The sequence below is a fragment of the Mycosarcoma maydis genome, chromosome 20, assembly GCF_000328475.2.
Source record: "Mycosarcoma maydis chromosome 20, whole genome shotgun sequence".
NCBI classification, from domain to species: domain Eukaryota; kingdom Fungi; phylum Basidiomycota; class Ustilaginomycetes; order Ustilaginales; genus Mycosarcoma; species Mycosarcoma maydis.
In genome coordinates this window covers 12,436-38,579 of record NC_026497.1, presented here as the reverse complement: position 1 = coordinate 38,579, position 26,144 = coordinate 12,436, and the positions used below count along the sequence as shown (strand labels likewise).

General features: G+C 54.6%; 9 protein-coding genes across 9 annotated transcripts; 5 read left to right on the top strand and 4 right to left on the bottom strand.

The window, feature by feature from the left end:
* Nucleotides 1-260: 260 nt before the first annotated feature.
* Nucleotides 261-1,000, top strand: UMAG_11187 (uncharacterized protein; the record flags this gene model as incomplete). The annotated part of the gene is made up of 2 exons (XM_011394028.1): nucleotides 261-543; nucleotides 651-1,000. The coding sequence occupies 2 exons, from the start codon at nucleotides 261-263 to the stop codon at nucleotides 998-1,000; spliced, it is 633 nt and encodes a 210-aa protein (XP_011392330.1).
* A 375-nt stretch (nucleotides 1,001-1,375) lies between these two features.
* On the bottom strand, nucleotides 1,376-3,073 carry UMAG_05809 (uncharacterized protein; the record flags this gene model as incomplete). The annotated part of the gene is made up of 1 exon (XM_011393880.1): nucleotides 1,376-3,073. One exon carries the CDS (start codon nucleotides 3,071-3,073, stop codon nucleotides 1,376-1,378), a length of 1,698 nt encoding a protein of 565 aa, XP_011392182.1.
* Nucleotides 3,074-5,515: 2,442 nt separating this feature from the next.
* On the top strand, nucleotides 5,516-7,342 carry UMAG_05807 (uncharacterized protein; the record flags this gene model as incomplete). The annotated part of the gene is made up of 1 exon (XM_011393879.1): nucleotides 5,516-7,342. The coding sequence occupies one exon, from the start codon at nucleotides 5,516-5,518 to the stop codon at nucleotides 7,340-7,342; it is 1,827 nt and encodes a 608-aa protein (XP_011392181.1).
* A 343-nt stretch (nucleotides 7,343-7,685) lies between these two features.
* On the bottom strand, nucleotides 7,686-10,214 carry UMAG_05806 (putative translation elongation factor G; the record flags this gene model as incomplete). Its single annotated transcript, XM_011393878.1, has 1 exon — nucleotides 7,686-10,214. One exon carries the CDS (start codon nucleotides 10,212-10,214, stop codon nucleotides 7,686-7,688), a length of 2,529 nt encoding a protein of 842 aa, XP_011392180.1.
* Nucleotides 10,215-11,296: 1,082 nt separating this feature from the next.
* On the top strand, nucleotides 11,297-12,578 carry UMAG_05805 (uncharacterized protein; the record flags this gene model as incomplete). The annotated part of the gene is made up of 3 exons (XM_011393877.1): nucleotides 11,297-11,373; nucleotides 11,497-11,576; nucleotides 11,746-12,578. The coding sequence occupies 3 exons, from the start codon at nucleotides 11,297-11,299 to the stop codon at nucleotides 12,576-12,578; spliced, it is 990 nt and encodes a 329-aa protein (XP_011392179.1).
* A 555-nt stretch (nucleotides 12,579-13,133) lies between these two features.
* UMAG_05804 (Cys(2)His(2) zinc finger transcriptional activator) lies at nucleotides 13,134-18,059 on the top strand (the record flags this gene model as incomplete). Its single annotated transcript, XM_011393876.1, has 2 exons — nucleotides 13,134-13,691; nucleotides 13,773-18,059. 2 exons carry the CDS (start codon nucleotides 13,134-13,136, stop codon nucleotides 18,057-18,059), a joined length of 4,845 nt encoding a protein of 1,614 aa, XP_011392178.1.
* A 300-nt stretch (nucleotides 18,060-18,359) lies between these two features.
* UMAG_05803 (uncharacterized protein) lies at nucleotides 18,360-19,930 on the bottom strand (the record flags this gene model as incomplete). Its single annotated transcript, XM_011393875.1, has 2 exons — nucleotides 18,360-19,115; nucleotides 19,250-19,930. The coding sequence occupies 2 exons, from the start codon at nucleotides 19,928-19,930 to the stop codon at nucleotides 18,360-18,362; spliced, it is 1,437 nt and encodes a 478-aa protein (XP_011392177.1).
* Nucleotides 19,931-21,649: 1,719 nt separating this feature from the next.
* Nucleotides 21,650-23,737, top strand: UMAG_05802 (uncharacterized protein; the record flags this gene model as incomplete). Its single annotated transcript, XM_011393874.1, has 1 exon — nucleotides 21,650-23,737. One exon carries the CDS (start codon nucleotides 21,650-21,652, stop codon nucleotides 23,735-23,737), a length of 2,088 nt encoding a protein of 695 aa, XP_011392176.1.
* Nucleotides 23,738-23,997: 260 nt separating this feature from the next.
* UMAG_11184 (uncharacterized protein) lies at nucleotides 23,998-26,144 on the bottom strand (the record flags this gene model as incomplete). Its single annotated transcript, XM_011394027.1, has 1 exon — nucleotides 23,998-26,144. A coding segment is annotated over one exon (2,147 nt), but the record flags the coding sequence as incomplete, so codon positions are not given.

Here is a 26,144-nt window from a genome sequence, read left to right as displayed (position 1 = left end):
AAATGCAGCCTCTTGTGCTTCTATCCTGAACCTGATTGCTAGCTCCGACGTTTCTACACCCTGTCGTCCAGGTTCAAACGTATCTTTCTGATCTCGTCGGGTTCGCGTTAGCAGTTACCATCCACCATCCACCATCCACTTTCCACAATCGCATCCGCAGTGTCTTTTTGCTTCTTGCATCGTCAGCTGAATTCACACCCTCTCGAGAGCTAGACACAAACACTGGCTCGAAGCGCTCAACTCTCCCGTACTCTGTAAAAATGACACGCACAACGCATTGGCTACTGGCGTGCATGGTGTATGTCTGGTTTCAAAGCTTGAGTCTGGTCTCAGCGGGGCGTCAGCGATACGAGGTGCTCCAGGCGGGAGATGAAGCCATGCTGCAGGGAACATGGTCTTCTGGTTCAGGCAGAGTGGTCACTGGTGCTGGCTTTTTCAACCCACGAACCAGGAGTTTCACGCCACCCCCTGTTCCTGGTCAGGCTTACAGTTTCACTCGAGATGGTTTCTGGGAGTTTGCAAAGTATCGCGTAACACCGAACCGTAAGTTGTTCCTGGCTTGCAAAAAACACACACACACACACAACAATAAGCCGCTTGGAGGTTTGGTTCGCTGACCAGCTCTCCGTCTTTGCGCTTGCATTCCACAGCGAGGAAACCAGAGTGCATCACAAGCCAACTCGTCTGGCAACACGGCAGTTACCTTCTGCACTCGAACGGTACACTTCAGCTCTATCCGATCGCACGAGAGGGCGCACAGTTGCTCACCTCGAGCTGTAACGACAATATCGGCACTAGTCGACCGGAAGAGATGTACGATGTTGCTGAAGAGTATACGTTGGTGGACACCTGGATCGACTTGCACCACGGCGTCTCCGGTGCCGCGCTGCGTCTGACGGATGCTTGGGGCAATCGATCGCCGAGTCTGTGGAAAATCTACGATCCTCCCATGATGCTTCCCACCGACGCCATGTATCTCGAGTACATTGGCATTCCCTAGCTGATATCCTAGACGATATCGACCGTCTCGACGCATTTGCCCTTGGTCTTGCGCCAGAAGTAATACAGACAATTCCTTTTCTTTCCTTGATTTCTCAGCAGCCGAACACGAGATTAGTCATGGTATTCGGGGCGCTTTTCACAAAGAGCGTGATAGTTGACAGGGTGGAGAAGTGCTGGTCGCAAACAGTGCAGCGCGAGCATCCCCACTTCTTCTATAGGTACACATGATGATTGAACAAAGCGCCAACAAACATGCAACAGCAACACAGTTGGACGCGGACGCGAGAGAGCCAAGAAAGAGTCCATGCTTGTTATTAAAGGAGAGTAGTAGGTGGGAGAGAGAGCGGACAAGATTGCAGCGCCAGACGAGCATCTAACAGCCCTGAAGCTTGTTTCGGGGCCATGTATACTTGTCCCTGGGGAAGACGGTGTAGTTTCGGTTGGTGTAGAGGTCCATGTGCGTGTGGATAAAGTTGGCCGTGGGATGATCGGCGGGATCGCAGGACAAGAGATCGGCTTGACCGTCCTTTTGGTAGACACGAACGTAGTCGATCGACATGAAGGCCGGGAAGGTGATGCCTCCTTCGTCAAAGTTGACCGGCTGGAAACTGCTCGATATGGCCAGATTCATGACAATCGCCATCGGTTCGACGGGGATGATGCGTTGGCTGATGTCGAGGTCCGGACGCGCCGGGAACGCCTTGGGGTTGACGGTCCATGACGGTTTGCCATCGACGTACCAAGTCATGGAACCACTGCCATCGTAGTTGAAATCGGGGCTAAACTCGACTCCGTACTTGACATACTCGTTCTGCGTCAGTTGAAAGCCAGTGTCGGGCACGCGCGTAACCGAAGAGACGGCCTCTTGAATCTGGCCACCAGTGTAGGTGTTGAACTCGGTGAGTGTGTCGTCGTAGATGGTTGCGTCAGCGGACGAGTTGCCCCAGGCGTAAGCATCGTCAAAGGGTGCGACCTGAAGCGATTGCGAGGCGTACGAGTGGCGAGCGCCGTTCTTGTACTGCACCTGTACTTCAAAGATGTCGATTTCGGGCGCGGAACGTGCGACATTGTTGTTGGGACCCGGGTGATCCTCGCCGGGACAGGTGCAAGCCGAGTAACGCATGCCTGGTAGGAAGGAAAGTTTGCCATCGTAGGCATATGTTCCGGTCGAGTGAATGGCAGCGTCGGGACCCGATCCGTTGAGGAAGGTCTGGTTGGGTAGGATGCCGGTATCACAGGCATTGTACGAGTAGGGCCAGGTGCCTTCGGTGGTGGCAAGGTAGCCAGGACGACCTAGGTTGCCCATGAGCCATACGGCGGGCCAGAAACCGCTTGTGCTGGGACCGCCGGGTAGCTTGACGCTGAATTCAATGTAGCCACCCTGGAAGCAGAACTTGTTCCAGGACTGAACCATTCCAGAGCGAAAGTTTTTGTTGTGGGTCTCGTGCTCTTCGATAGCGATGACCATGGCGCCGCCGGTGGTGTTGACTGCTTCGGGGCTGTACCATTCGAAATCGCCGGTACCCGAGTACCAAAGATCGACGGCCTCCCAGAAGGGATCATCACCGGGCCAGAAAGTCCTTCCATCGGTTTCGAACTCGTCGCTGAAAACGAGATGGTAGGAGGATTTGTCGTAGCCGCTGGTCCACTTGAGGGCGCTTTGAGGCGTATCAGCGTCGATGAGCGAGGCAATATCGAGAGCGGGGACCTGACCGGAGCCGTTGGTACCGCCGAGGCCGAAAGCGCCTTTGTTGTCGTGGTCATAGATGTCCTTGATTTTGATGAGAACGGGATAGCCGAGGAAGAGCATGATGAGACCAAGTGCAAGCGATGCCAGAGTAAGAATGTTGAGGAAGCCACGCAAATTCCAGCCGTGCGACGACTTGTCCCATTTGGTGTCGATGGCATGGAGGTAATCATCCTCCTCTTCGGTGATTCCAGCACTGGCGAGCTGATATCTTGCAGTGTTGGGATTTGCTGTGGCTGCGGCTGCGGTTGCGCCGAAGCTGGTGGACGTGCTCGAAGGCGGACTACGAGCCGACGAGGAGGCCGCGCCGTAAGGTCTGGACATTGTGATGGCGAGCGCAAGGCCGAGATGAATGGTGGTCTCAGCGTAATTCTCGGTAGTCTGGGCGGGTGAACAGATCTGAATTGAAGCGGTGGCAGCGTTTTTGGTCTAACCCTAGATTGGTGGCGAGGCGAAAGGTGGAGATGGAAAGAGAAGGAGAATTGTGTGGATGGAGCGTGTTGGTAGAGGAGCAAAGAACAACACGTGTGGAATCAGGGTCTATCAAAGGCATGAGGATTCAAGATTGCCAGCAGTAGTCGCACAGAGAAGCTGACACAGGGACGCTCGCACAGAGCCAACATCGTGGATCGTGAATAACTTGGTCACCGTGAGTGTTTTAGTGGCATCGACTTTCACAGCAGCCACGCCCGCTCATTGGCAGTTGTTGCATATGGACTGCGTGGATCTTGCGTACAAAGCATGTGTTGTCTGCGCTGTTCTATCACAAAGCATGCGACCAAAAATCAATCAAGAATTTGTGATTCGACGCATACAAAGACGAAAATTTACAGTCGTGAGTGTGTACGGCGTGTGTTTGTAGAATCGGCCGTCGCTGCATCGAACCAGCGGTTGCAACGGCTGCAGCCGTCGGTTGAGTACAACTCGTGACTCGGCCAGACGAAAACATACGCGAGCAGCTCTTGCTCTTGCCTCCTCGCTCTCGGCTTGTTGCAATAATCGACTTGAGTGTTTTCGAGAATTGTTTTGAGCCAAGCCTGGTTGACAGACAGAGGCACAGCCAGCGGTAGGTGCTTACGAGTTGATCAGCATGCTCCCCATTCACCCCCAACGAGTACCAAGTGAAACACAAATGCATGAACAGGGGCTCTTATGCAATTCAAGAGGCCGTACAGAGCCCCGATCGGAGCAATAATCAGCCAAAGAACCAATCAATCAATCAATCAACAAATCAATCAATCAATCAATAAAAAAGAAGAACACCGCCACCAATTTCAAAAGTATCATAATATTTTATTACAATCATGAAAACACTAAACCATTCACGAATTCACGATTCACATTCACGAATCCAGTTGAAGACAGATGGGTTATCTCGCCCGAAAAACAGAGCGCGTCGCCATGTCGAATTTCAAAATGATTGACTAAATCCAAAAGTTTCAGTAAACTTTACTGTAAGTTAATCGTGAGTCGCAATCACGAATTTGTTCACAGTTGATTCACTGATTAATGATTCACTGATTCACTGATTCACTGATTCACTGATTCACTCACACTGATTCACGATTGGAGCGACGCGATGCGATGCTGTCATGGCGCATGGTTGTCGCCTGAGAGGCGGTCGGTCTAATTTTAGGATTGCCGTCGCCCAACTCACCACTGACATTCACGATTCGTAATTGTGCCTTGTTCGACACAGGCCATTGCGCCCATGTAAATGCCGCGATGGTCTAGGCACTCACGACTCATGATTCTTCTGGTGTGCACTGTGCACAGCTCTGGCCAACCAAATCTGTGCGACAAGATCTTCCCGTTGCCTCCACAAGACTCACAACTGTGTTGGTGCGATGTGGTTCTTGCAAAGCGCTCCCGATTCCATACTCGAGTCCATACTCGAGCTTCTTTCCGCTCGCACCCTCCGCTAGATTGGGTAGCGCGGATGCATCAAGCAAGACATGAAAGGCACGAGGCAAGAAGTGACGCCCATGTGCCTTGACGCTTCTCGCAGCCTGTCGCTTCTTTCTTGACAGTTGATTTCGCCTGACGATTCTGAGTCAAACTCTTACTTGGTCGGCGCTTTGCTTGCTTGCTAGGCGGCGCGCTGTTCGCAAGCCATCCGTCCAATTTGGGGTTGTTCCAAGCGTTTCCCCAGCCTCGATCGCGAACGTCGCCTTGCGCCACGGCTGTACAGTGACGATAGAACCGATCATGATTCGTGCTTGAGTGATGCTTACGATATGCGCTCCCAATCGACTCGGACCCTTGCGTTGTTCTTCTTGATGGTTATGCCGTCCACACTGATATACCATTGCAACCATTGCAATCAGACTCGTGAGACGCCCACGCCGGCTGCTGGTCCCTAATCCGAAAGTTTGCTCCGACATCGTGGACGCCGACGCGAAGCTTGCCTCCCATTCTTCGACTGCCTGCGTCATCTCCCATTCGCGATTCGTGATTCTTGCCAGCGCCTTCCCCGGGTCGACTCAATCACGCCCGCTTCAGCTCCATGCTGTTCCATTTTCACTACCTTCAATATCGCTTTCATTCAGATCCTTGTTTCGAGTGGTCCCAGCTATAGGCGTCCAGCTGCTATCCACGCTTCCCATGTCCGTATAGCTGCCGAGATACCACCATCTTCGGCGCCCACCTATTCTTCCAGCTGGCGGCGCGGTGATCCAACGCCAACTCCCGAATCTTGCATTTCTCAGGCTCTGGCTGCAACGCGCGACAGCCTGCTTTCAGCCGCAAAGACAACAGCACAACACCATGTCGGTGCCCAACCACGTCTTGGAGAATGGTTCTGCATTCTCCCACACCACCACATCCACTTCGCAAATATCTCCGCAGTCATCCAGCACCTCACCACAGACATCTCCTTCCGAAAAGGCCTCAAAATCCTCGTCCGACTCTCCATACCTCGACTCGGACGCTCATGTGGCAACGTCACAGCATGGCTTACCCTTTAACGACTTTGTCATCGAAAACGACGATCTGCACGACTACGAGAGTCAGACCAAGATCCAACGTCACATGGACCCGCGTATCATGCTCGATCTTACCACCTTGTCCATCGTGATTGTCGGAGTTGTCCTCCTCTTTCTCGGCTATCCTCTCATAGAATTTGGTCACCTTGCCAGCGGCAAGAAGAACGGCTTTAACATCGGCGGCACCAACGCTTCCGGTCAAGTCCCCAACCTAGCCACTATGCGCATGTCGCTCATCGACCCGGACACCCCGCAAGACGTGCGCACAAAGCCTTCCATCGACGGCTCGCACCAGATGCAGCTCGTCTTCAGCGACGAGTTCAACACCGACGGCAGATCTTTCTACCCAGGCGATGACCCCTTTTGGACGGCTGTCGATCTGTGGCCATGGCCCACGGGCGACTACGAATGGTACAGCCCTGAAGCTGTCACCACTTCGGCAGGCAACCTTGTCATCACTGCAGACCAGGTCGAAACCAACAATTTAAACTTCCGCAGTGGCCAGATCACCACCTGGAACCAATTCTGCTTCACCGGAGGCTACATCGAAGTTCGTCTCCAACTGCCAGGGAGCAGCTCCGTCTCCGGTTGGTGGCCAGCAGTATGGACCATGGGCAACCTCGGTCGTGCCAACTACGGTGCAACGACTCAAGGTACCTGGCCGTATGCCTACGACGCTTGTGATGTCGGCACGCTTGCCAACCAGACGTATCCCGATGGTTCGGGTCCCGAGGGTGCGCTCACCAGCGGTAATACGGTATTCAACCGCAAATATCGAACCAACTCGATCAGCTGGCAGCCCGGCCAGCGGCTCTCGGCCTGCACGTGTCCAGGCGAGGATCATCCCGGTCCCAAGGACTCGAGTGGCAACTTTGTCGGTCGTTCAGCTCCCGAAATCGACGTTATCGAAGCGCAGGTAGGCGGTGGCATCGGTGAAGTCTCGCAGTCCGGCCAGTGGATGCCCGCCAACTACCACTACGAACTCATCAACACGACTGGCACCGAATATCAGTTCTTCCAGCCTTCAGCACAGCTCAACTCGTACCAAGGAAATGTGCTGCAACAGTCGGCCAGTGGTGTTTCCCAAACCCTGCAAACCGCGTACCAATACAGCGGTGGCGACTTTGCCGTATACGGCTTCGAGTACAAGGCCGGCTACGACGGCTACATCCACTGGATCAACAACAATGAACGCTCCTGGAGTCTCTATTCCGGAGCGCTGGCAGCCGACCCGCGCGTAAACATCAGCCGTCGCCCCGTGCCTCAAGAGCCCATGTACATTCTCATCAACCTAGCCATCTCGTCCGGATTCGGAACCATCGAATGGGACAACCTTCAGTTCCCAGGAAAGATGCTCGTCGACTACGTTCGCGTCTATCAGCCCAAAGGCCAAACCAATATCGGTTGCGATCCTGACGACTTCCCCACCCAGGCTTACATCAATCGTCACATCCAGGCGTACACCAACCCCAACTTGACCATTTGGGGTGGCACAGAGCAGCAAGGTGGATATCAGCACGATTGGCCCAGGAACAGGTTGAACCCGGACGGTTGCACCAATCCACCATCCAAATATCCCGGCCCAAACCCGCCCGCAGCCACCTCTTAGAACAATCAGAACGTTTTCGACTTCCTTGTTCGTAGCTTTTGTCTTTGCTCTCGTTCTTTTATACCCAAGTCGAACCCCTCTATCGGCTACAGCTCGGCGTACCGTTCTGACTTTTGCACCCATCGTCTCATTGCATGGTTTGTGTAGCGCCCTCGTGACTGATACCCTCCGTGCTTTGGTAGTGCGCTCAGCGCCTCGTACGAGCAAGTGCAAAAAGTTTTTTGTGAGCCAAGACAGCATCTGATCTATCACGTATACGAAAACACTCTGACTGTGGTACAAAAACAAACTAACTTGGTGACAAAGATGGCGATGCTCTTCACGGCAAGCGAGAATCGTGGAATCACTTCTTCTCGGTCTGCTTCTTGCGATAAGCCTCGTGCATCTCTTTTTGAATGTTCATCATGACGGGCGTGTGACACTTGTACTCCATCGAGAATTCACCTTTACCTTGCGTCAGACCACGCAGCTGCGAGCTATAGCCGAACATGTCGTTGAGCGACACCTCGGCGGTCAATGTGAACTCGTCCTCGCGAACTTCGGTGTCCGAAATTGTACCCTTGCGCTGGTTTAGTGCGCCAATCACGGCACCCTGAAATTCGATGGGTGCCACCACTTCGACCGTCATCTTGGGTTCCAGAATCACCGGGTTCGCTTTCTGGTACGCTTCGCGGAAGGCGCCCGCCGTCGCCAGTCGGAACGCCAGTTCGGACGAATCGACGCTGTGCGCTGCACCGTCCTCGAGCACGAAGCGAACACCAGTCACGGCGTGACCCGAGAGAGCACCCTTTTCGAGCGCATCGTAGAATCCCTTTTCACAAGCGCTAATGTAGCCGTTGGGAATCGAGCCACCGACAACGCGATTATCAAACGCCGTATCAACGCCAGTCTCTGGATCCACCTCCATAGGTTCAATGTAGCCCATGACACGACCAAATTGACCTGCACCACCCGTCTGTTTCTTGTGCGTGTAGGCAAACGTCGCCTTCTTCTCGATCGTCTCGCGGAAAGCTACGCGCGGCTTACCCGTAGTGCAGGGAACGTTGTACTCTCGACGCATACGCTCCACATAGATTTCCAAATGAAGCTCACCCATGCCCGAGATAATGGTCTCGTTGGATTCCTTGTCAACGTGAACGCGGAACGTGGGGTCCTCCTTTTGGAAACGGTTGAGAGCACGCGAGAAGTTCTGCGACTCCTTACCCTCAGGAGTGATAGCGAGCGAGATGACGGGTTCCGGAACAAACATGCTCGTCATACTCAGCTGCGTAGTGCCGTCGGTAAAGGTATCACCGGAAGAGCACTCGACACCAAACATGGCGCAAATCTCTCCAGCGCCAATCTCGTCGACATCCTCCATGTCGTTCGAGTGCATTCGTACCAGTCGAGGCACCTTGACCTTTTTACCGGTACGCGCGTTGAAAATCAGGTTGCCGCGCTTGAGCGTTCCTTGATAGACGCGCATGTACGTCAGCTGACCGTACTTGCCTTCTTCCAGCTTGAATGCGAGACCCACGAGCGGTGCTTCCGAAGCCGGAGAGAGCGGTAGAACGGGTGGAGCCGCATTCTTGCGCGCCTCTGCTGCTGCTTCTTGGTCCTCTCCTGCAGCCTGGGCTGCCTCCTCCGCCGCCTTCTTAGTGGCAGCACTGCTCATGTCCATAGCCGTGGCAGGCACCTCGGCAGGGTTGGGCAGGTACGAGCAGACGCCGTCAAGCATGGCCTGAACACCCTTGTTCTTGATGGCCGAACCGAGAAAGACGGGTGAGAACTGGCATCGGATCGTGGTACGGCGAATGGCGGCGGCAAGCTCCTCGATCGTAGGTTCGCGCTCCTCGATGAACATCTCGGTCATCTCGTCGTCGACCTCTGCGAGCTGCTCAATAAGCTCGGCGCGCTTCTGCTTGGCCAGCTCGAGGTACTCGGCGGGGATCTCGTCGGTCTCGCGAATGTCGATACCCTTGTGGCCCTCGTTGTAGACGGCCTTCCAGCGGATCAGATCAATGACACCGTTAAAGTCGTCTTCTGCACCAATCGGAATCTGAACGGCGGCTGCTGGCATCTTGAGTTTGTTACGGATCTGACCGATAACGCGCCACGGATTAGCACCGGCACGATCCATCTTGTTGATGAAGCTGATACGGGGCACCGAGTATCGTCGCATCTGCCTGTCGACCGTGATGGTCTGCGACTGCACTCCCGATACGGCACAAAGGACGAGGACGGCACCGTCGAGCACTCGCAGCGCACGTTCTACCTCGATGGTAAAGTCAACGTGACCAGGTGTGTCGATGATGTTGATGTGGAAATCTTGTTTCTTTTCCATGAGTTCCTTGCTTTCGACGTTGGCAGCATCGCCGCTGACGCTCGCCTTTTCTGTGGGCGGAGTAGCTTTCCAGCTGCAGTAGGTGGCAGCACTCTGAATAGTGATACCCTTTTCACGTTCGAGCTCCATGTGATCCATCTTGGCTCCAACAGCATCTCTTCCTCGGACCTCGTGGATGTCCTTGATTCTGCCCGTGTAGAAGAGCACTCGTTCTGTCAATGTGGTCTTGCCGCTGTCGATGTGCGCAGAGATACCGACGTTACGCTGGCGCACAAGACGACCAAGGTCGGCCTCGGTAAGTACGGCCATAGGTGTATGCGAGTCATCGTGTGCTGGGGTGGCCTTGGCGGCAGCGGCAGCGGCTGCTGCTGCTGCGCTCCTGCGGGTGGAACTGCTCAGACTGCGGAACGAACTCGGCGAGCGCGCGAGCGGTGTAGAGGCGATGGCGATGCGGACCGGAGCAGATGCGAAGCTTGTTGTTCTCAGACTTTGCCTGGCCAGCTGGCGAGCTAGCGAACGAGCAGCAGCCACTCGCGGAATGGCGACCATGATGGTGGCTGACGTTCTAGTGCTGATGAGACGGAGGCTTTCGCCAAGCGCAATATCCGACAAAGCGTGGACGTGGGTTGGTGAAGGTGCACTAGACCTGCGAGTTTGTGCGATGCGGAATCAGAAGATGGTAGATAGGCTGATCTCGTCGTTGTGTCTGAAAGCAACACCACGGGATCTGGCAAGGAACACCTCAGTTCATGGTCTAGGCGAGCACCAATTGTGAATCATGAATTACTCACACGTAAGTTAACTCACAATTCCAGCCAACCGCACCCGCCCACGCCTGCGTTTCTTCCAAAATTCTCAAAATTTTCTCCCCGAGCTTTGGCCGTTCCGGCATCGGCCACAATCGGGCAGATTGAACCCTGACCAATCGGAATCAGACGTGTAACACGTAATCACGAGTCATGTATGTGAACATGGAATTGGAAGGTTAATTACGCCCTGCCACAAATGGACTCGTGTTTTTCGCAACCCCCTTTTTGAGGGAGTTTTTATAATAATATAATTCACGATTAACTTAAGTTAAATCACGAATCACAGATCCTGAATCCTGATCTAGAATTTCCCTGCACGCTGCGAGTTATCTACACGGACCTGAGCTGAGCTTGAGCGATTTCAAGACGTGAGTCAGTCCATGAGTGTAGGTGCCTCCTCCACACGACAGTCAGAACTTAGTCACGAGTGAATCACGAATCACGAATCACGAATCACGAATCACGAATCACGAATCTAGCATGACCCGCATGACCCTGGCTCACACACGACAGACCATGTGATGATCCGGGGATCCGACAGTCACTGAGTGAACCAGCCAAGTCAGGCAGCACAACGCTTCACGCCTCTCGCTGTGATCGCCAACTTGGACAGCATCAAGTGTGCAACGCTTCACGCTTGTTTTCGAGCCTCGCCCTTAACTAGCTTGATTTTGGCCTCTGCCATTCACGATTTGCGGCAAGAGAGGCACGACACATGCCTCATCCACGCCAACACTAATCGATGCTCGACTCGAATCACGAATACGCTTGAAATCGCGAATTGGGCTGCTTTCGTCTCACCTCTAGCTCGCCTCGGCCAGGATGTCGTCGGCCAATTCTCCGATCACCCAATCGACGACGACGTTATCGTCCAATATGAAACACTTTTGGCAGCAGGAGTAAGTTGACTCTGATTGCATTCGTGATTTCTATCCTTTGGCGAATAATAGGTGCCGCTCCAGATGTAATTCTGCCCACCTAACTCTGACCTTGCTGTCCTCGTCCGTCAAACTGTCTTCCAGTGCGGACCTAGCTATCTGCACCACGTGTGGCAACCAATACTCCTCGGAATCAGGACCCGAAGAGTGTCTTATCTGCTATGGTGGGTAACCCCGTCTTCTTCATTACACTCGCTGCCACGCCGGTGAATGCTGCAAATATGCGCCTCTTGCTCTAATCGGTGCTGGCCACCTCTAACTTGGTTGCATCGATTCTGCCGAACTCTGCTATCGTGGCAACTCACACTGTGTCCCAAATTTCGGATGCTTCAGATGACCGACAGTACCCGTGCCCAACTGGCCAAACGTATACGTCGCAGAAACTGCTCGGATCAACAACGTCGTTTGAACTTGTTCCAGAAGAATCAGATGCTCGCATTCTGCGAATCAAGCTCGACCCTCCTTTCGCTATCGGCCAGACGCCTATCGTGCTGCTCACCCAGGCTGGTGCCGTCATCTGGGACTGTTGCGGCTTTGCCTCTGTCGAACTCATGCAGAGTATTTGTGCAGCTAGCCCTACCGGCAAAGTCCACTCGATCGCCATTTCGCATCCACACTTCAATGCGGCAAGCCTGACATGGGCCAAGATGCTCAACTGCAAAGTCTTCATCTCCAAGCTCGACCGCCACTGGTATCAACGTGGCCTGAACTGCCACCCTTCTAACCCCGATGTCCCTGCACGCCGACAGTACCTTGTCCAAGTCCAAGACGATATTTTCTCGATCCCAGGTATTCCCAGTCTCACGCTCATCAGATGCGGCGGCCATTTCCCTGGCTCCAACGCTCTTCACTGGGATCGCGACGCCGAAGCCCCAGCTCCCCGCAAACCAAGAGGCGCCGCTGTCTTTTGCGCCGATACTTTCATGGTCACATTGGACAGGAAGAGGTTCACTTTCGCATACAGCTTCCCAAACAACATCCCACTTCCGCCGCGCGACGTCGAACACATCTGGATGCAGATGCGCAACTTTAACTGGACGGCCACCTTCGGTGGTTGGTCGGGCCGCCACATCCTGACCGACTCCCGAGCTGCTCTCTTGCGTTCTGCACGCTACTACGTCGAGAAAGAAGGTCACTCTCCCGATGCATTCGAGACATTCAAGTAAGCTACGCCTTGAGCCTCTTTGGGTTCGCAGCTGTGCCATGCCAATATTGGCCGATAGCAAAACAGCATCGTCGGGCAGAGTTTAATTTTTTGGCATCACGTATTGGAAGCGTGTGCGCTCATCCAGCTGCGCTTCATCTCGTCTTGCTTCAACCCCCACAAGCCATCCAGCGTTTCAGTGTGCGCACGCTGTGTAATGAATTGCATTCGTCGACGCTTGTTAAACAAGCACGAATTGCTAACCTCTGCTGAGCCAGAATCGCAGCAAGTGCGCGTGTGGCCTCATTGATACTGTAGCTGTCTTGGTGGGTCCTCTGAGGTTGGTGGGAATCTGTGGTGCCGCATAGCTATCGTTGGTCCCCACTCCCGTATCTGCCTGTGCTGTCCGACCCTTGCTTAAATGCGAAGTATCCACTCATGATTCGTGTCCGGTCCCTCCTTTTTGTCCCACCTTCAACATCTCTCTCTCTGCCACGGATCTGATGATTCGAGCCGAACCTACTCGATCTTTGTCCGCTCTGCTCGTCAACACCGTCGTGGCCGTCTCTGACTCGCTATGCCTGCTTTTCGCAGCCATGATCCGGCTCGTAAATTTCATTGCGACGTGCTAGGATGCTCAGCCTCCTTCGTCAAGCGAGCGCACTTGCGCAGACACGAGATGACGCATACCCAGAGGCGCGACTTTACCTGTCCCGGATGCAATCGCGCATTTTCACGCAACGACAGCATGGCGCGCCATCTGCGTCGAAAGCATCCCCATCTCTACCGCTCACCCGAGGCTCCCTCTGCTTCCTCGACAACACCCGCTGAGCGCCTCTATACTGGCGCTGCGCCTGGCGCCGCCGCCTCGTCGAATTTTGTCTCTACAAGCAGCTACAGCATGTTGGCGCTCCGATCACCGTTTGAAAGCGCCTTCAACAGTAACAACAGCGCATACCAGCGTAGAGCACATGACCCACGCACCCTACCCGATCCGCTCGCACGAACCGCCTCGTTTCCCGACATCTACAGCCGCGATGGCGCGACTCACTCACCCAAGGGCATCTCCTCAGCCCATTGGCGTGACAGCTCCCGCGCGCCAGATGCCGCCTTCCTGCCCGGCGCGGCTCCACCTGTAAGTGTCACCACGAATCAACTTCAGCCTTGACCCTAGCGATGCTGACAATCAACGCCACGTACTACTTACTGCCTTCAGGAGGATGGTATGCGCCCTTATCAGAACAGGACGAGTTACTCGATCAAAGAAGAACCGAGTTGCCAGCCTTCGTACAGCACACCGTCGCTCTTTTCCAACACCTCTGAGCCAATGGATCGTGTTGGTCCAACGCGAAGGGCATCTCACGACCAGAGCACCTCCATGTATAGGTCCAACTGGATGCAAGCGTCCGACTTTGACCACGGAGCCAGCCAAGCTCCGCTTCCGTCGCAGTTCCCCTGGGAACGCCAAGATGGCCAGACGAACTATGTTCATCCTAGTAGTCACGCGGGATGGTCGGGTGCAGTAGGAGCCATGGGCCTCGCATCATTTCCACCATCGGACCACGGTCGACGTGGCTATATCGACCCGAGTTTTGCCTCCTCCGCTACACCGTCTGGGCTTCCCTCATTTGGTGAGCTGCCTCATTTGGCAGACTTTCCGACGCAGACGGAGATGCTCCAGTCTGAATTCTTCGTGGGCGCGATGCCTTCGAGACACGGTGACGAGTGCTGGGCCAGTCTCGATCCGTCCATGCTCACAGCGCAGGGTGCCGAGCGCGTGCGCGTCGAATCGGCCACCGAGCACGGCCAAAATTGTTCTCATGCTTGTCCTATACCTGCTGGCTCCGGCGCATCTCCTTGCGAACGCTCGACCATGGCGGCCGATACCTGCTTTCCCGTCGACTTTCGCAATCTTAGCGAGAACGCTGCTCCTGTCGCCCCGCCCAATGCAGAACAAGTCGAACGAATCATGGCCGATCTCGGCATCGACCTAGGCTCCAGTCAATCATCAGCCATCGACCCATCGCGCACTTTTTCTTCGCAATCATGCTTCGCGCAGCAGCCAGAGACCAGTATGGCTGCGGCGCCTCTGATACCTTCACAAACCGCAGTGTCGGCTGCATGGGCCGGTGATCGGTTTGCACCATCCGCCTCGTCGTATCACCAACACTCATTCTCTCAAGCCCAATCGTCGCAGAGCTCTGCCTACCTGCCATCGCTGACCGCATCTCAAAGCGAAGCGCTTGGTCCGAACGCAACTTCTCGTCGAAGGTCGATGGAGCGTTCTTGGAGCTCGGCATCAATGACGTTTGACAACAATTCGCAAACTCACGTCCATCGAAGTGGTACCCAAAGCTATGCTGGCGAGTCGCATGACACCCTTATACAACCAGTCGAGGATTCCAACGTCAAGGGCGAAGCGCAAGAGACTGTTGGCATGTCCTTATACTCAGACCCAAATTTCAACAAGCCTCATGAATCGTCCCCTTCGCAGAGGGCTGCCAGGGTCGAAGAAGGCGAAGAGAAGTCTGCTCGCAACGGAGACAGCCTGCACCAAGCTACTCCGTTGCCAAATGTCCCACGTCCAACAGCCTCTGACTCGAAAGACGTGGCCATGAATTCACCAACGGATAATGGTAGACATCCAGACATTGCCGCTACCATTGCATCCGACAACGCTGCGACTTCGACAAGATCCGCAGGTCAAGATCATGTCTCGTTCGCAGACGCAGTCGACAAGAGTCAGGCCGAGGTCGACAAGGGTCTTGCGCCCTCGAATCATCAACAACAACATGCTTCCGCTTCCACTTCCGCTTCCGCCTCCGTCTCAACGTCAGCGGTGAGTGGCGATCAATTGCAGTTGGTCGTGGATCGTTTTCGTGCGTTCGCTCAGCTGTGCCAAAACCACCTGCATCCATCGGTCGAGATGCTCGAGTCTTTAACACCGCTGATCCCCAAGGTGATTCGTACAGCTGCTCCGATTTATCATCCATTCATGCTCGGACAACAAAAAGCTCACAGCTCGGAAGAGGCATTTGCGCTCCTGTCTCTGGCATCGCTGCAAAGCACCATTCCCAACGTTGCCGAGGAAGGGCACCGATTGATCTGTTTCCTGTTCGGCTTGGTGGTATTGTCGTGTAGACACACTCTTCATCTTGGCGCCAAGTTGCAGTGCTTCTTGAACTGCTTTCTTCTTGTCGGCATGTATGGCATGCGTCAGCACACACCTGATCTCTGGCACAAATTCGAGCAAAATCGCGAGTCGATTCTCTTGGACGTGCTCAAGGTGGAGACGCGCTCGTCGACATTTGATGTCGCCTTGGATCGGATCGATACAGACAGTCTGGATCAGCTCGATGAACAAGAGCTGTCTGAGCTGTGGTCGCTTTGGTATGAGCACGAGAGCCGCAAGAGGACGCTTCTTCTGTGTGCGATTTTAGACTCGCAGTCTTCGTGTTACTTTTCGCCTTTCGAAATCGACCTCTCGGCTCGGCTCGAGGGACCACGCTGTCAATTCGTGTTTGCACACGTCCACGAGCCGTGTCCAGACTCGGTGTTTTTCGCCTGGCCGCCGAAAGTGTGGAAGAGTCGACTGGCCACCAGCACCTCTCTGCCTTCCTCGAAGGGTGCCAAGGTCGCTTTTTCGGATGGCAAGCCTGTTTCAATCGCAGCCTGTCTTGCAGAGCAGTTGCTCAGACCACATGTGGCGAACCAGCCCGCAACTGTTGCTCCACCGCGCTTTCGCAGCTCCTTCGATTTTGGTGCCAGCAGGAGCAGCACTCAGGCTTCGAAGCCTTCGCGTTCGCATGCTGATAATGCGGAACGTACATTTAGTGCAGTGACAGGCGCTTTTGTCGAGGTCACAGAGCCGTCAAGCTCGTCAGCGCGCTCTAGCCGGCGTCCATCGCATGCCGATGTACAGGATGCAGAGAGCGAGACGCCCACGGCGACGTCCGAGGTTCGGATCGTACCGCAATTGTACATGTCGGCGCTGTTGGAGGCTGTGCACGGAGCATGGATGGTGGACAGCGGCTGGTATCAGACGCCAGCATGGGGCACAGGCGCTCTACCCGAACAGCTCGAAATCGACGCGGACCACTTTGACATTCAGAGCGCAAGCTTGATCGACCTTCCTGGTTGGCGGATCGGGCGCACTTTGCACGCCACGCGAGTAGCGCACGCTCTGATGAACTGGTCCGAGATGTTCAGCGGCTCGAAAAATGGCTGTCACACAAACAGTGACGAGGCTGCCGCAGGACTCGGTCTCAAAGTCACCGACGACGCGCAGCAGTTGACGATTCGATGGCAGACTATCTTTTTGGGACTATGTGCTCCGCTGCAGTCGCTTTGCTTCTACTTGGCTACGAGCAAACGTAGTTCTGCAATCGATCAGGAGCGGCATGAAAAGATTGCGCTGCTGCTACAGGTTTGGGCCGAATCTCCATACTGTCGGAGGGCGCTTGTGCATGCAGGCACGATCTTGACGCTACTTTGCGCCGCGAGGACAAAGTGCAAAAAGGAGAGGCTGGCGCCTGCTTCGTCGCATGCGGTGTACATGTCTTTGGTGGTGCTAGTATGTACGATCAAACTCCTTGACGAAAAGCGGTCATCACCGCAATCTACCAATTCGATCGGCGAGCACGTATGCGAAGAGCTGATCCCAGCCAAGCAGGCGTGGCCCCATCTGGTCTTGACCGTAGACCATGACAATCAAGCGAAGGTGGGCGACGCCAAAGAGAGCCGGAACGACACTGGTACGCCGACGCCGACGCCGACGCCAACGCGCAGCCAAGATTGGCTACGCGTGCAATTCTGGCATCGCAAGTTTCAGTATCTCGGGCTTGCAGGTATCTTTCGCGAACACGAAGTGCAAGAAGGATTCGAGGTGCTTGCAGATTGGCGCGCTTCGGTATCGGTAGGTGCTGGGCCCAGTGCCGCGACGGCTCTGCGTCGAGCTTCACACTTGCCACCGAGATGGTCGAGCTTCGCTGGGGAAGGACGATTGTCCGATGCCAGACGCGCCATCTTTGATCGCCACATGGCAGGTGGAGATGTTCGACAAGCGTCGCATGCGCAGTTATTTGCTCCACAGCAAAATACAGAGCGCGATCTACAACGACGTCACCATCGGAACAGTCAGAGTAAGGATGGCGCTACGAACGCTTCCTCCGAGACGCGCCGCTGGATCTTGCAAGGCGATACGCGTCATGCGACCTTCTGCGGGCTGGCGCTCTGGCGTGCTGACGTGCTGTGCCAGACAGAGAACGGTGTGCGCAGAGAAGGCGGCGAAACTCGCGCTGTACTCAAACAGCTCGACCGCCAACATTTACGCACGCTTGTAGAGTCGGTGCGTGACGACAATCCGGCTTGGTGCTTCGCTCAAGAATACAGCGAGCTTGTGTTAAAGGCACTGCAAGATGCATCGACGGCCGAAACACAAGCCACTCGAGCTTCTCCCTCTGCCGACGATCACAATCATCACAATCATGAGTGTGTTGTCTAGATGGTCTGATGGTTTTATGAAATGTACAAATTCTCCAAGTGATGCCGTGTCAGCCCAAGCTTGTAGTCGATGGCAGGTGAGCTAGTGCTTGGACGCTTCAGCGGTTTGGATCGGTTATGGCCCATGCACGAAATCGTGAATGGCAGATTCGACTACCGAGTGCCTCGTCCACAGAGTCTTTCGGTGACCACATGCCATGTACGCGCCGACAACCGGCACGGTGCGAGACGCGATTTTCAACGAGTTCACGACCGCAACACGCAGGAAAGATGGAAAGCTGCTGGTCGATACGATCACGAATCACACGAGCGTCGCGACACTGGCAAAGACGGCAGCAGCCAAGACGCCACTTGTGGCCAACAGAGGTTTCACACCAGCGTTCGGCTTAGCAGTCGAAGTGCCGGATTGCGAACCGGACCCAGAACCAGTAGAGACGTTGGTGTTTTTGTAGCCAGGATCAGTCTCCCAGACAGGCTTCTGGTTCAAGGCCGTCAAGTTGGTCTGGACGAGCGTAGCAAGTGTCTGAGAAACGTTGAGACCACTCTTGACCAGTACAGGCTGACCACCGGCACCAATCACCTTGACATCTACAGGTGCATAGAACAACGTGTTCGCAGTGCCACTCAACGGGCCTGCATAGATCCCCGTCAGGTTCGTCATGGGTATATCGGCATCATCCACCTGAGTATTCTGGTAGCCAAACAGCTCGGCCCAAAAGGGGAAGACGTTGGCCATGGTTTTGTTCGTGTCGCCACGACCGAGCGATTTCAGATTCCAATTGGCCTCGATGGACGACAGAGCCGAGTAATGCGTCATGTAGGTGTGGTCTGTAGTGTTCTTGAGGCTCGAAGGAACCGCTCCTCCGAGAGCAATCGTGAAGATGCGGTTGGCAGCCGAGTAGCTATCGTTCTCATCGAACGTGAGCAGAACAAGCGTACGGTTGTTGTTGAACTTGGGCTCCTTAAGCATCGGGGTAAGGAAATAGCTAGTCCAGTTGGAGAAGAAGGCGGCTGTCGTATCATGGCCATCATTAACCATGTTTGGGGTGATGAAGTTCTGTCAAGATTTGCCACACCGATCAAGAGCAGAATCGCGACCAACGATTCGTGATTGACAATCGTGAATTAAGAGCAAGTATCGTGTCAGCACGTCGTGGAAAGCGCTTGCAGAAAAAAGGCCGAGTAACTTACCCATTGAGGCATGACATCGTTGCCAATGTCGGCAGCAAGGTCGTTGAAGTTGCGGTTGTAAATCGCACGCGACTGGTTTGAGCTGATGTAGTCCATGATCGCACACGGATTGTGTTTTCGAACGTAGTATGTGTAGTCAGGCGCTCCTGGAGTAACATAGTTCTTAGAGGAGTAGTTAAAGCCCGTAAATCCGTCATAAGGCATGTTCTCCTGGTAGCACGCGTACGAAATAGGCTTGCCGTTCTTGCCACCGTCATCAAGGAGGTCGAAAGCAGTGGTGATGTTCAAGGGGATATGGTTGAATGTATCATCGCCAAGGCCAAAAAAGTCACCAGCTACCGAAGCAATGTAGTTGGGCTCCGAGGGATGCGTAACAGCGTAGTAGTTGTCGAAGAGAACGCCATCGGGGAGGAGAGCTTGCAAGGCCGGCGTCGAGATGGCAGCCTCGAAGTCAGTGTTTTCCAGCCAGATCTGGATGATACGGTCGAATGCTTTACCAGGCACAACCTCGCGCTTGGGCAGCGAAGCATTGTTGTGTCCGACGTAATTTTGTGACTGGCTCAGAGGCGAAGTAGAAGGAGGAACGAAGGTGAGGCCGAGGTGAGCACGCTTCTCGATCGGACCAGCGGAGGCACTGACGCACAAGAGAGCGGCGGAGACAGCAGCGACGACAACCTTCATTTTGGATGACGACGTCGGTGATGTGTACAGTGTGAAACGAAACGCCAAACGAAGGACACCTTGTCTCTGTCTTTATAGAAACCCACGCCAGTGTAGCTAGCAGTCTCGAGAAGTCCATTCAGAACCAGCACACTGCGCAGACATACTCTACTCTCGGAAGGACGAGCTCGTGGAGCCGCAAGCAGAAGGAGTCTGCCCGAACACCGAAATGAAGACGACAATTCGAGTGTGCTGCACTTGAGCGCGATAAGTAACTCCACCGAACGATCCAAGCTGTCTGAGATGAAGGCAGACCAAAACGTGGGAACCTCACCACTTAGGTGCTCAACATGGATTGACCAATCAGGAAGGTTGCGTTTGTAACCGACTGCCGATCAAGTGCCGAAGGTTCGGCTGCAACCGCAGGTACGGGTTGCAACGTGTACATCACTTTGCGGCATTAGAGAATGGGAGCCGAAAAAGCGGCAAGCAGTGGCCCTTGAACGTACGTCCGCTGCGGCAAGGTCGAAAGAGAAGGATGTTAACCTCAGTAGCCGGCGGCTCTGGATCGTACATGAGACGTGTGTATGTGCACATAGCCAAGCTGCCGACTTTGTTCAACTTGTCAAGCGGAAAGTGTCACGGTTTGGGGAACGGATGTTTCAGCGAAGCTGCAGGCCGAGGAACGTGCCAAGCAGGAACAACCTGTCAAGTGGCGAAGCGTGTTGTATACTGAACTCTTGAGCAAGAGGGTCGTTGGGCTTGCTCGACATCTCAAAAAATTATAGTCAGGGTTCAGCAGTGCTTTCTGCCGTGCTGATCCACTAGCACTCGCTAGCACTCGGCTGGATAGAACGCGCTCTCGAGGTTCACCGCTGCTTCGAACAGTATACCTAGTAAAAAGTTATGTGTCGAAGCGAGGGTGGGCAATTACGAATCTGTGATCGTACAGTAAATGTGCAATCAGTCACGAGTCACGATCGAGCTTGAACCTCAACAGGCTCGTGGCTGCATCGTGCATCATGCATCGTGCATGTGCGAAGGACACGTTCCTCGGTGCATGCACAGGAGCAATTCTCGCGCGCTCATTGGCTACCGCTATTTGACGCCAGCCTCGGCTGTCCAACTTGGCCCGACGACAATCGTGAATCACAGCTGCAATTGCTCTCGCTGGGTGAAATCTTCGAGTTGGACCACACCAAACTCTCCGGCAGCCACCGGCGGCAACGTGCTCATCGTTGGCAAGAACTCAAATGATACCGTTCCGCATGCTCTGCGACCCACACGCGTTTCTTCAGGTCGACTCACCTTCCATGAGCAATTTCATAGTGGGTTTCGACGTTCAACCAGCGGGCAACACCAGCATGGTGTGGTTTGGCTCCACATAATCAGATGACTCGTCACAGAGAGCGCTTTGATCAGTCTCGTACAGGTGCGCTGTATCTGTGAGCCTGTCAGTCTTTGTGGTAAGGAGCTGCATCGAGCACTCGGTTCCATTTACGCTCGTATCCAATTCAAGAACACACCTACACAAAATTTTCGAAACGAGGAGGCAAAGGCGATATAACCCTGACTAGTCAAAGCCGTACCTGAGTCACGAGTCTTTCACAGATCCTTGGAAAAGTTCGAGTAGGTTCTGCTCTCGCTTTCTTTCATTTCCCACCTCCACAGCAGCCAACCAACTTCGGGTACGTGAGCGAGCCACTTCAGCCTTGTCATCGTGAACTGGGACTAGTCGCCATGGTGACCAGGACTTCCCAGCCACATACTTCAAGGGAAAAGACAGCCAGTCAATCGAGCAGCAAGTCGCTTGCAAGCGTCGAGGACGGGTCGCAGAGATCGAACCTCAGAGCTGTCCATGTGCCACCGACTCGGAGACGCTCGATAGCGGTGATAGCTGCGATACTTGCGCTAGTTTGCGTCACTGCATTGGCTTTGGGGCTTGGTCTTGGTCTAGGGCTCAAACACAAGCATAAATCGCAGTCTAATGTAGACTCTTCGACTTCAAACCTGGTGCCAGGCGCCACAGCTTCCGACCTACCCTTTATTTCCAGGGAGCATCTCGCCGATCCTTCACAGCTCACACTCGATCCTACATGGAACCGCTTCGCACCACCGCAGGACCGAGTCTACAACTGGACACTCACCCAGGTGCTTTCCAATCCAGCAGGAGTTACAAAGCAAATGCGATTGGTAAACAACCTGTATCCTGGCCCGAAGATCGAGGCTAACATCGGAGATCGCATCATCGTTCATGTCGAAAACAAAATGCCCGTGCCAACGTCGATTCACTGGCACGGCCAGTATCAGCGAGGATCTAACGAGATGGACGGCTCAGCCGGTATTACTGAGTGTGGCATCGCGCCTGGAACTTCATTCACCTACAATTGGACAGTCCAGCAGTCTGGCACGTATTGGTGGCACTCCCATTACGCTCCGACCTACGCGGATGGCATTTTTGGACCTTTGATCCTCCATGGAGAGGATGAAAAGTTCAGAATAATCAACCCAGACAATGCGACCACCACGATCCCATCCAATGGTACCACTGTTAGGGCCAACTACGACCAAGACCTCATTTTTGTGGTCAATGATGCTTATCAGGCGGATTCTTTCAGCGTCGCTGCTTTTGCTAGGTCCAAGTCTGGGCCACCGGGCGGAGACCAGGGCGACGAGCCGGTCCCGGACTACGGATTGATCAATGGCCTCGGCTTCTCAAACTGCGCGCTTGCTCCCAATGGTACCAGCTGCATTTCTGACGATCTCACACGAAAGACAGCATACAACTTCACTGTTCCAGCTCGCAAGCGTGTGCGAATGCGATTCATCAACGCCGGCTCGCTTGCCAGCTTCCGAATATCAATTGATGGCCATAGCATGACGCTTATCGAGGCGGATAGCACCGAGGTCGAACCAATTGTTGTGCAGTGCTTCAACATCATGGTAGCGCAGAGATACTCGGTGATAGTCGAGACTGATCAACCCGTGGGCGCCTATGCGGTACGTGCAGAGGTACTTGACGACATGTTTGCTTATGACAACCCTTTCCTAGTCATGGATCAGTATGCCATCATGCGCTACGAGGGTGTCAGCGCTTCAACTCCACCGACCTCGAACGCTGGCAACTCTACGCTCGTCAACGTAACCGAGTCTTTGAGCACATCGCAGCTGGTTCCCATCACTCGGATCGATGCTCCTGCGTCTAACATGACGACTAAGCTGGTGGTCAACTTTGGACTGGATGCATTCAGTCAATGGCATGCCTTTTTCAACCAGACCACCTTCACATCGGAAATGGCGCCTCAAGCATCGTTGATGAAAGCCTACACTTTTGAAGCGACCCGACACGCCTTGAATACCAACTCGAGCGTGGGGGCGTACTACAATGACCCAGACGAGATGATTGTCACCAACAGCGAGGTGGTCGTTATGGATGTTATTGTCAACAACCTCGATGAGGGCGAACATCCGTTCCACCTTCATGGGTTCACTCCTTTCTTGATCGGAGCAGGCGCAGGCAACTTCCAGGGTCCTTCCAACTTTTCAGATACAAGAATCAATCCAATGCGTCGAGATGTCTTTTCGGTGCCGCCGTTCAGCTGGATCGCCTTCCGGTTTGTCGCGGACAATCCCGGCATCTGGCCATTCCACTGCCATCTCATGCCTCACATGGCCATCGGTCTCTTGATGCAGTTTCAGATTCTGCCAGATCAGATCCCTTTGCTTGCGATCACCGATCCATTTTATTCACAGTGCTCGGCGGTCAACAACTGGGTCCAGCAAAATCAGAAGCTGCTCACGTCTACAGGAGATCCCAACGACATGTGAGAGCATGCTGGACACAGACACACAGAAAAATTCCAGCCATTGCAACATCTGAACACCATCCCACTTGCACCACTGTCACGCTTGAGTCTGCGCTTTTGCAAGTGTGATTGAATCCAGCCGAAGAGACAGAAGGCATCCGAGAGCTAAAAGTGCAAGATACAAAATTGATGACGGCGCTGGAGTGCTCGTCGCTGAGTGCCTAGGAGGGGTTTGAGATGAGTCAAGATACAGGCTAGACGGAAACGGATGCTGAGCGCTGGTCAGCGCCTAGATGCCCCTGCTTGCGCCGGAACTGAGCTGTCCTGATCGGATACGACGGGGTAACTAGCCCGATTGAGGCGTTCCGAGGGATCACCCACAACGGCAACGACGACCGAGATGTCATCGTGCTTGCCACCTACATAATGTAGACCTTCCTCCATGGCGCGCTGTTGGAAGGGAGAGCTGACGGCTCGCGAATCTTCAGAAACCGCCTTGGCACGAGAACAGAGCGCCTCAGAGACCAGCTGTGGGCAAAAGTCGTCTGGCAGGCGGTAGTCGTGCTGTCCCTCTATGGTGCGATTGCCGTTTTCGAGCGAGGCTAGGTCATGTTCGGGAATGGATTGGGACGAGGTAGGCGGCGGAGCAAACTTGAGCACCTCCTCTACAATGTCTTCGTCAAAGAGATTGTCCACTAAACCGTCGCTGCCTACAATGATGATGTCACCTGTTTGCACCTTGACAGTCCATCGACCAGCGTCACGACGCGGCTCATCCCAGTCAGCCTCTTCGGCGTCTTCGCCATCGGTGGCCGCAGATGCTTGTGATAGGCTCTTACGTGCTTCATCCATGGATTCGGCTGTGGAGGTGCCGAGCGGGTTAGGAGCGTTATCGTCCAAATCGTCGGAAGCGCCAGACTGTAGGAAGCCATCGCGGGCAAGGGTGCGATTGGCTGCGATGGTGACGCTCTCTGCGGTGTGACCCATCATGCCTAGCTGAACGGGAAAGTTGAAGGAATGTTGTTGCTCGGTGGAACGGAAGAGAAGCTCGCCTGCGCGGATGATGAGCAGAACGCAGTCGCCCAGGTTGGCGATGCGAAGCTCGTCTCCTCGAAGAACGGCAAGTAGCGCGGTTGATGAACCGAGGATGCCTTCACGCCGTGATGCGCGGACGCATCGCTCCCAGGCCACGTGCATGACTTCGACAGGGTCGAGTTGGTCCCACTCGCGCAGCTTCTTACCACCGTGAGCGGCCAATTCATCTGCGCTAAGATCGTCGAATTTGCTAAGTTCTGCAGCGCAGAAGTGCATGAGAAGGCGGGAGAAGAGGGCTGGATCAGCTCCGGCGCGCGAGGCCCAGCCTCCGACACCATCTGCTACACCGATGGAGTCGGGACGCAGGAAGTAAGCGTCTTCGCCAACCTGGACGGATTGCAATCGATCCTGTACGATGCGACCGTGCTCACGAATGGGCGAATTGAGGCCAAGGCGACGACCATCCTGTGCGACGAGCGTTTCGCCACCTAGCTTCTGTTTGGGCGTTGCTGGAGCCGAAGCGGATGCAGAGCCGGTAAGAAAGTCAGCAGCCGCAGCTAGCATGCCTACGGCGCCTGAGCGGGCAGCTGGCTTAGGGGGTGATTGGACGCGCTTGCCATTGCCGCGAACAGCTGCCCAGGGATGGCGTTTGGGGATTCCATAGGCGCCGTGCTCAAACGAGTAGTGGAGCGTGCGATGCTTTGGTGAAGCGACCGAGCCGGTCCAGAGGGGAGCCGGGTGGTCGGTTTCGGATGATTGGGGACACGCCGGTGCGGCGGCACCGCGACGCTGTTGGTAGTTACCTCGTGCGGCTGTGGTTAGGAGCGAGGAGGGGCCAAGAAGTGCACTCTCGATCTGATAGGGAGAGAGAGAATTGTTTTGCGTGGGCGTACTGGATCCACTGCCGTGGTTGCCGGACGAATCCTGCTGTGCGGTCGAGGTGGCGAGGTTTGGGCGTGCAGAAAGGGATGGAGTAGGTGGACGGGAGGAAGAGGACGAAGAGGAGCTGTGGGAGGAACGGGATGAGTTGGACGAGGAGGAAGATGGCTGCCATGCCGACGTGTTGGTGTCGTCGGCCGAGTCGGCATCGTGGATGAAAGGATGGGCCAACGGGAGCACCCTGGAGGTGTCAGAGACGCTTGGAGTCAAGCTGCTGAAAGCCGAGGAGCCAAGGGTGTCGAGGCGTGCATGGGTGGTGGGAGAGGTAGAGTCGAGCAGATTGATGGGAATCCGAAGGGAATATGGGCGAAAGGTTGGAGGACTGGAGGGGGAAGTGGGACAGATTGAGAGAGTCTCGATGCAGTGCTCGAGCGGGCTTGAGGTGGTTGACAGATTCCAGAGTGGCACATAATCGGCGGAAGGGAAGCGTACATCTCGACGTCTCTGAAGAGGCT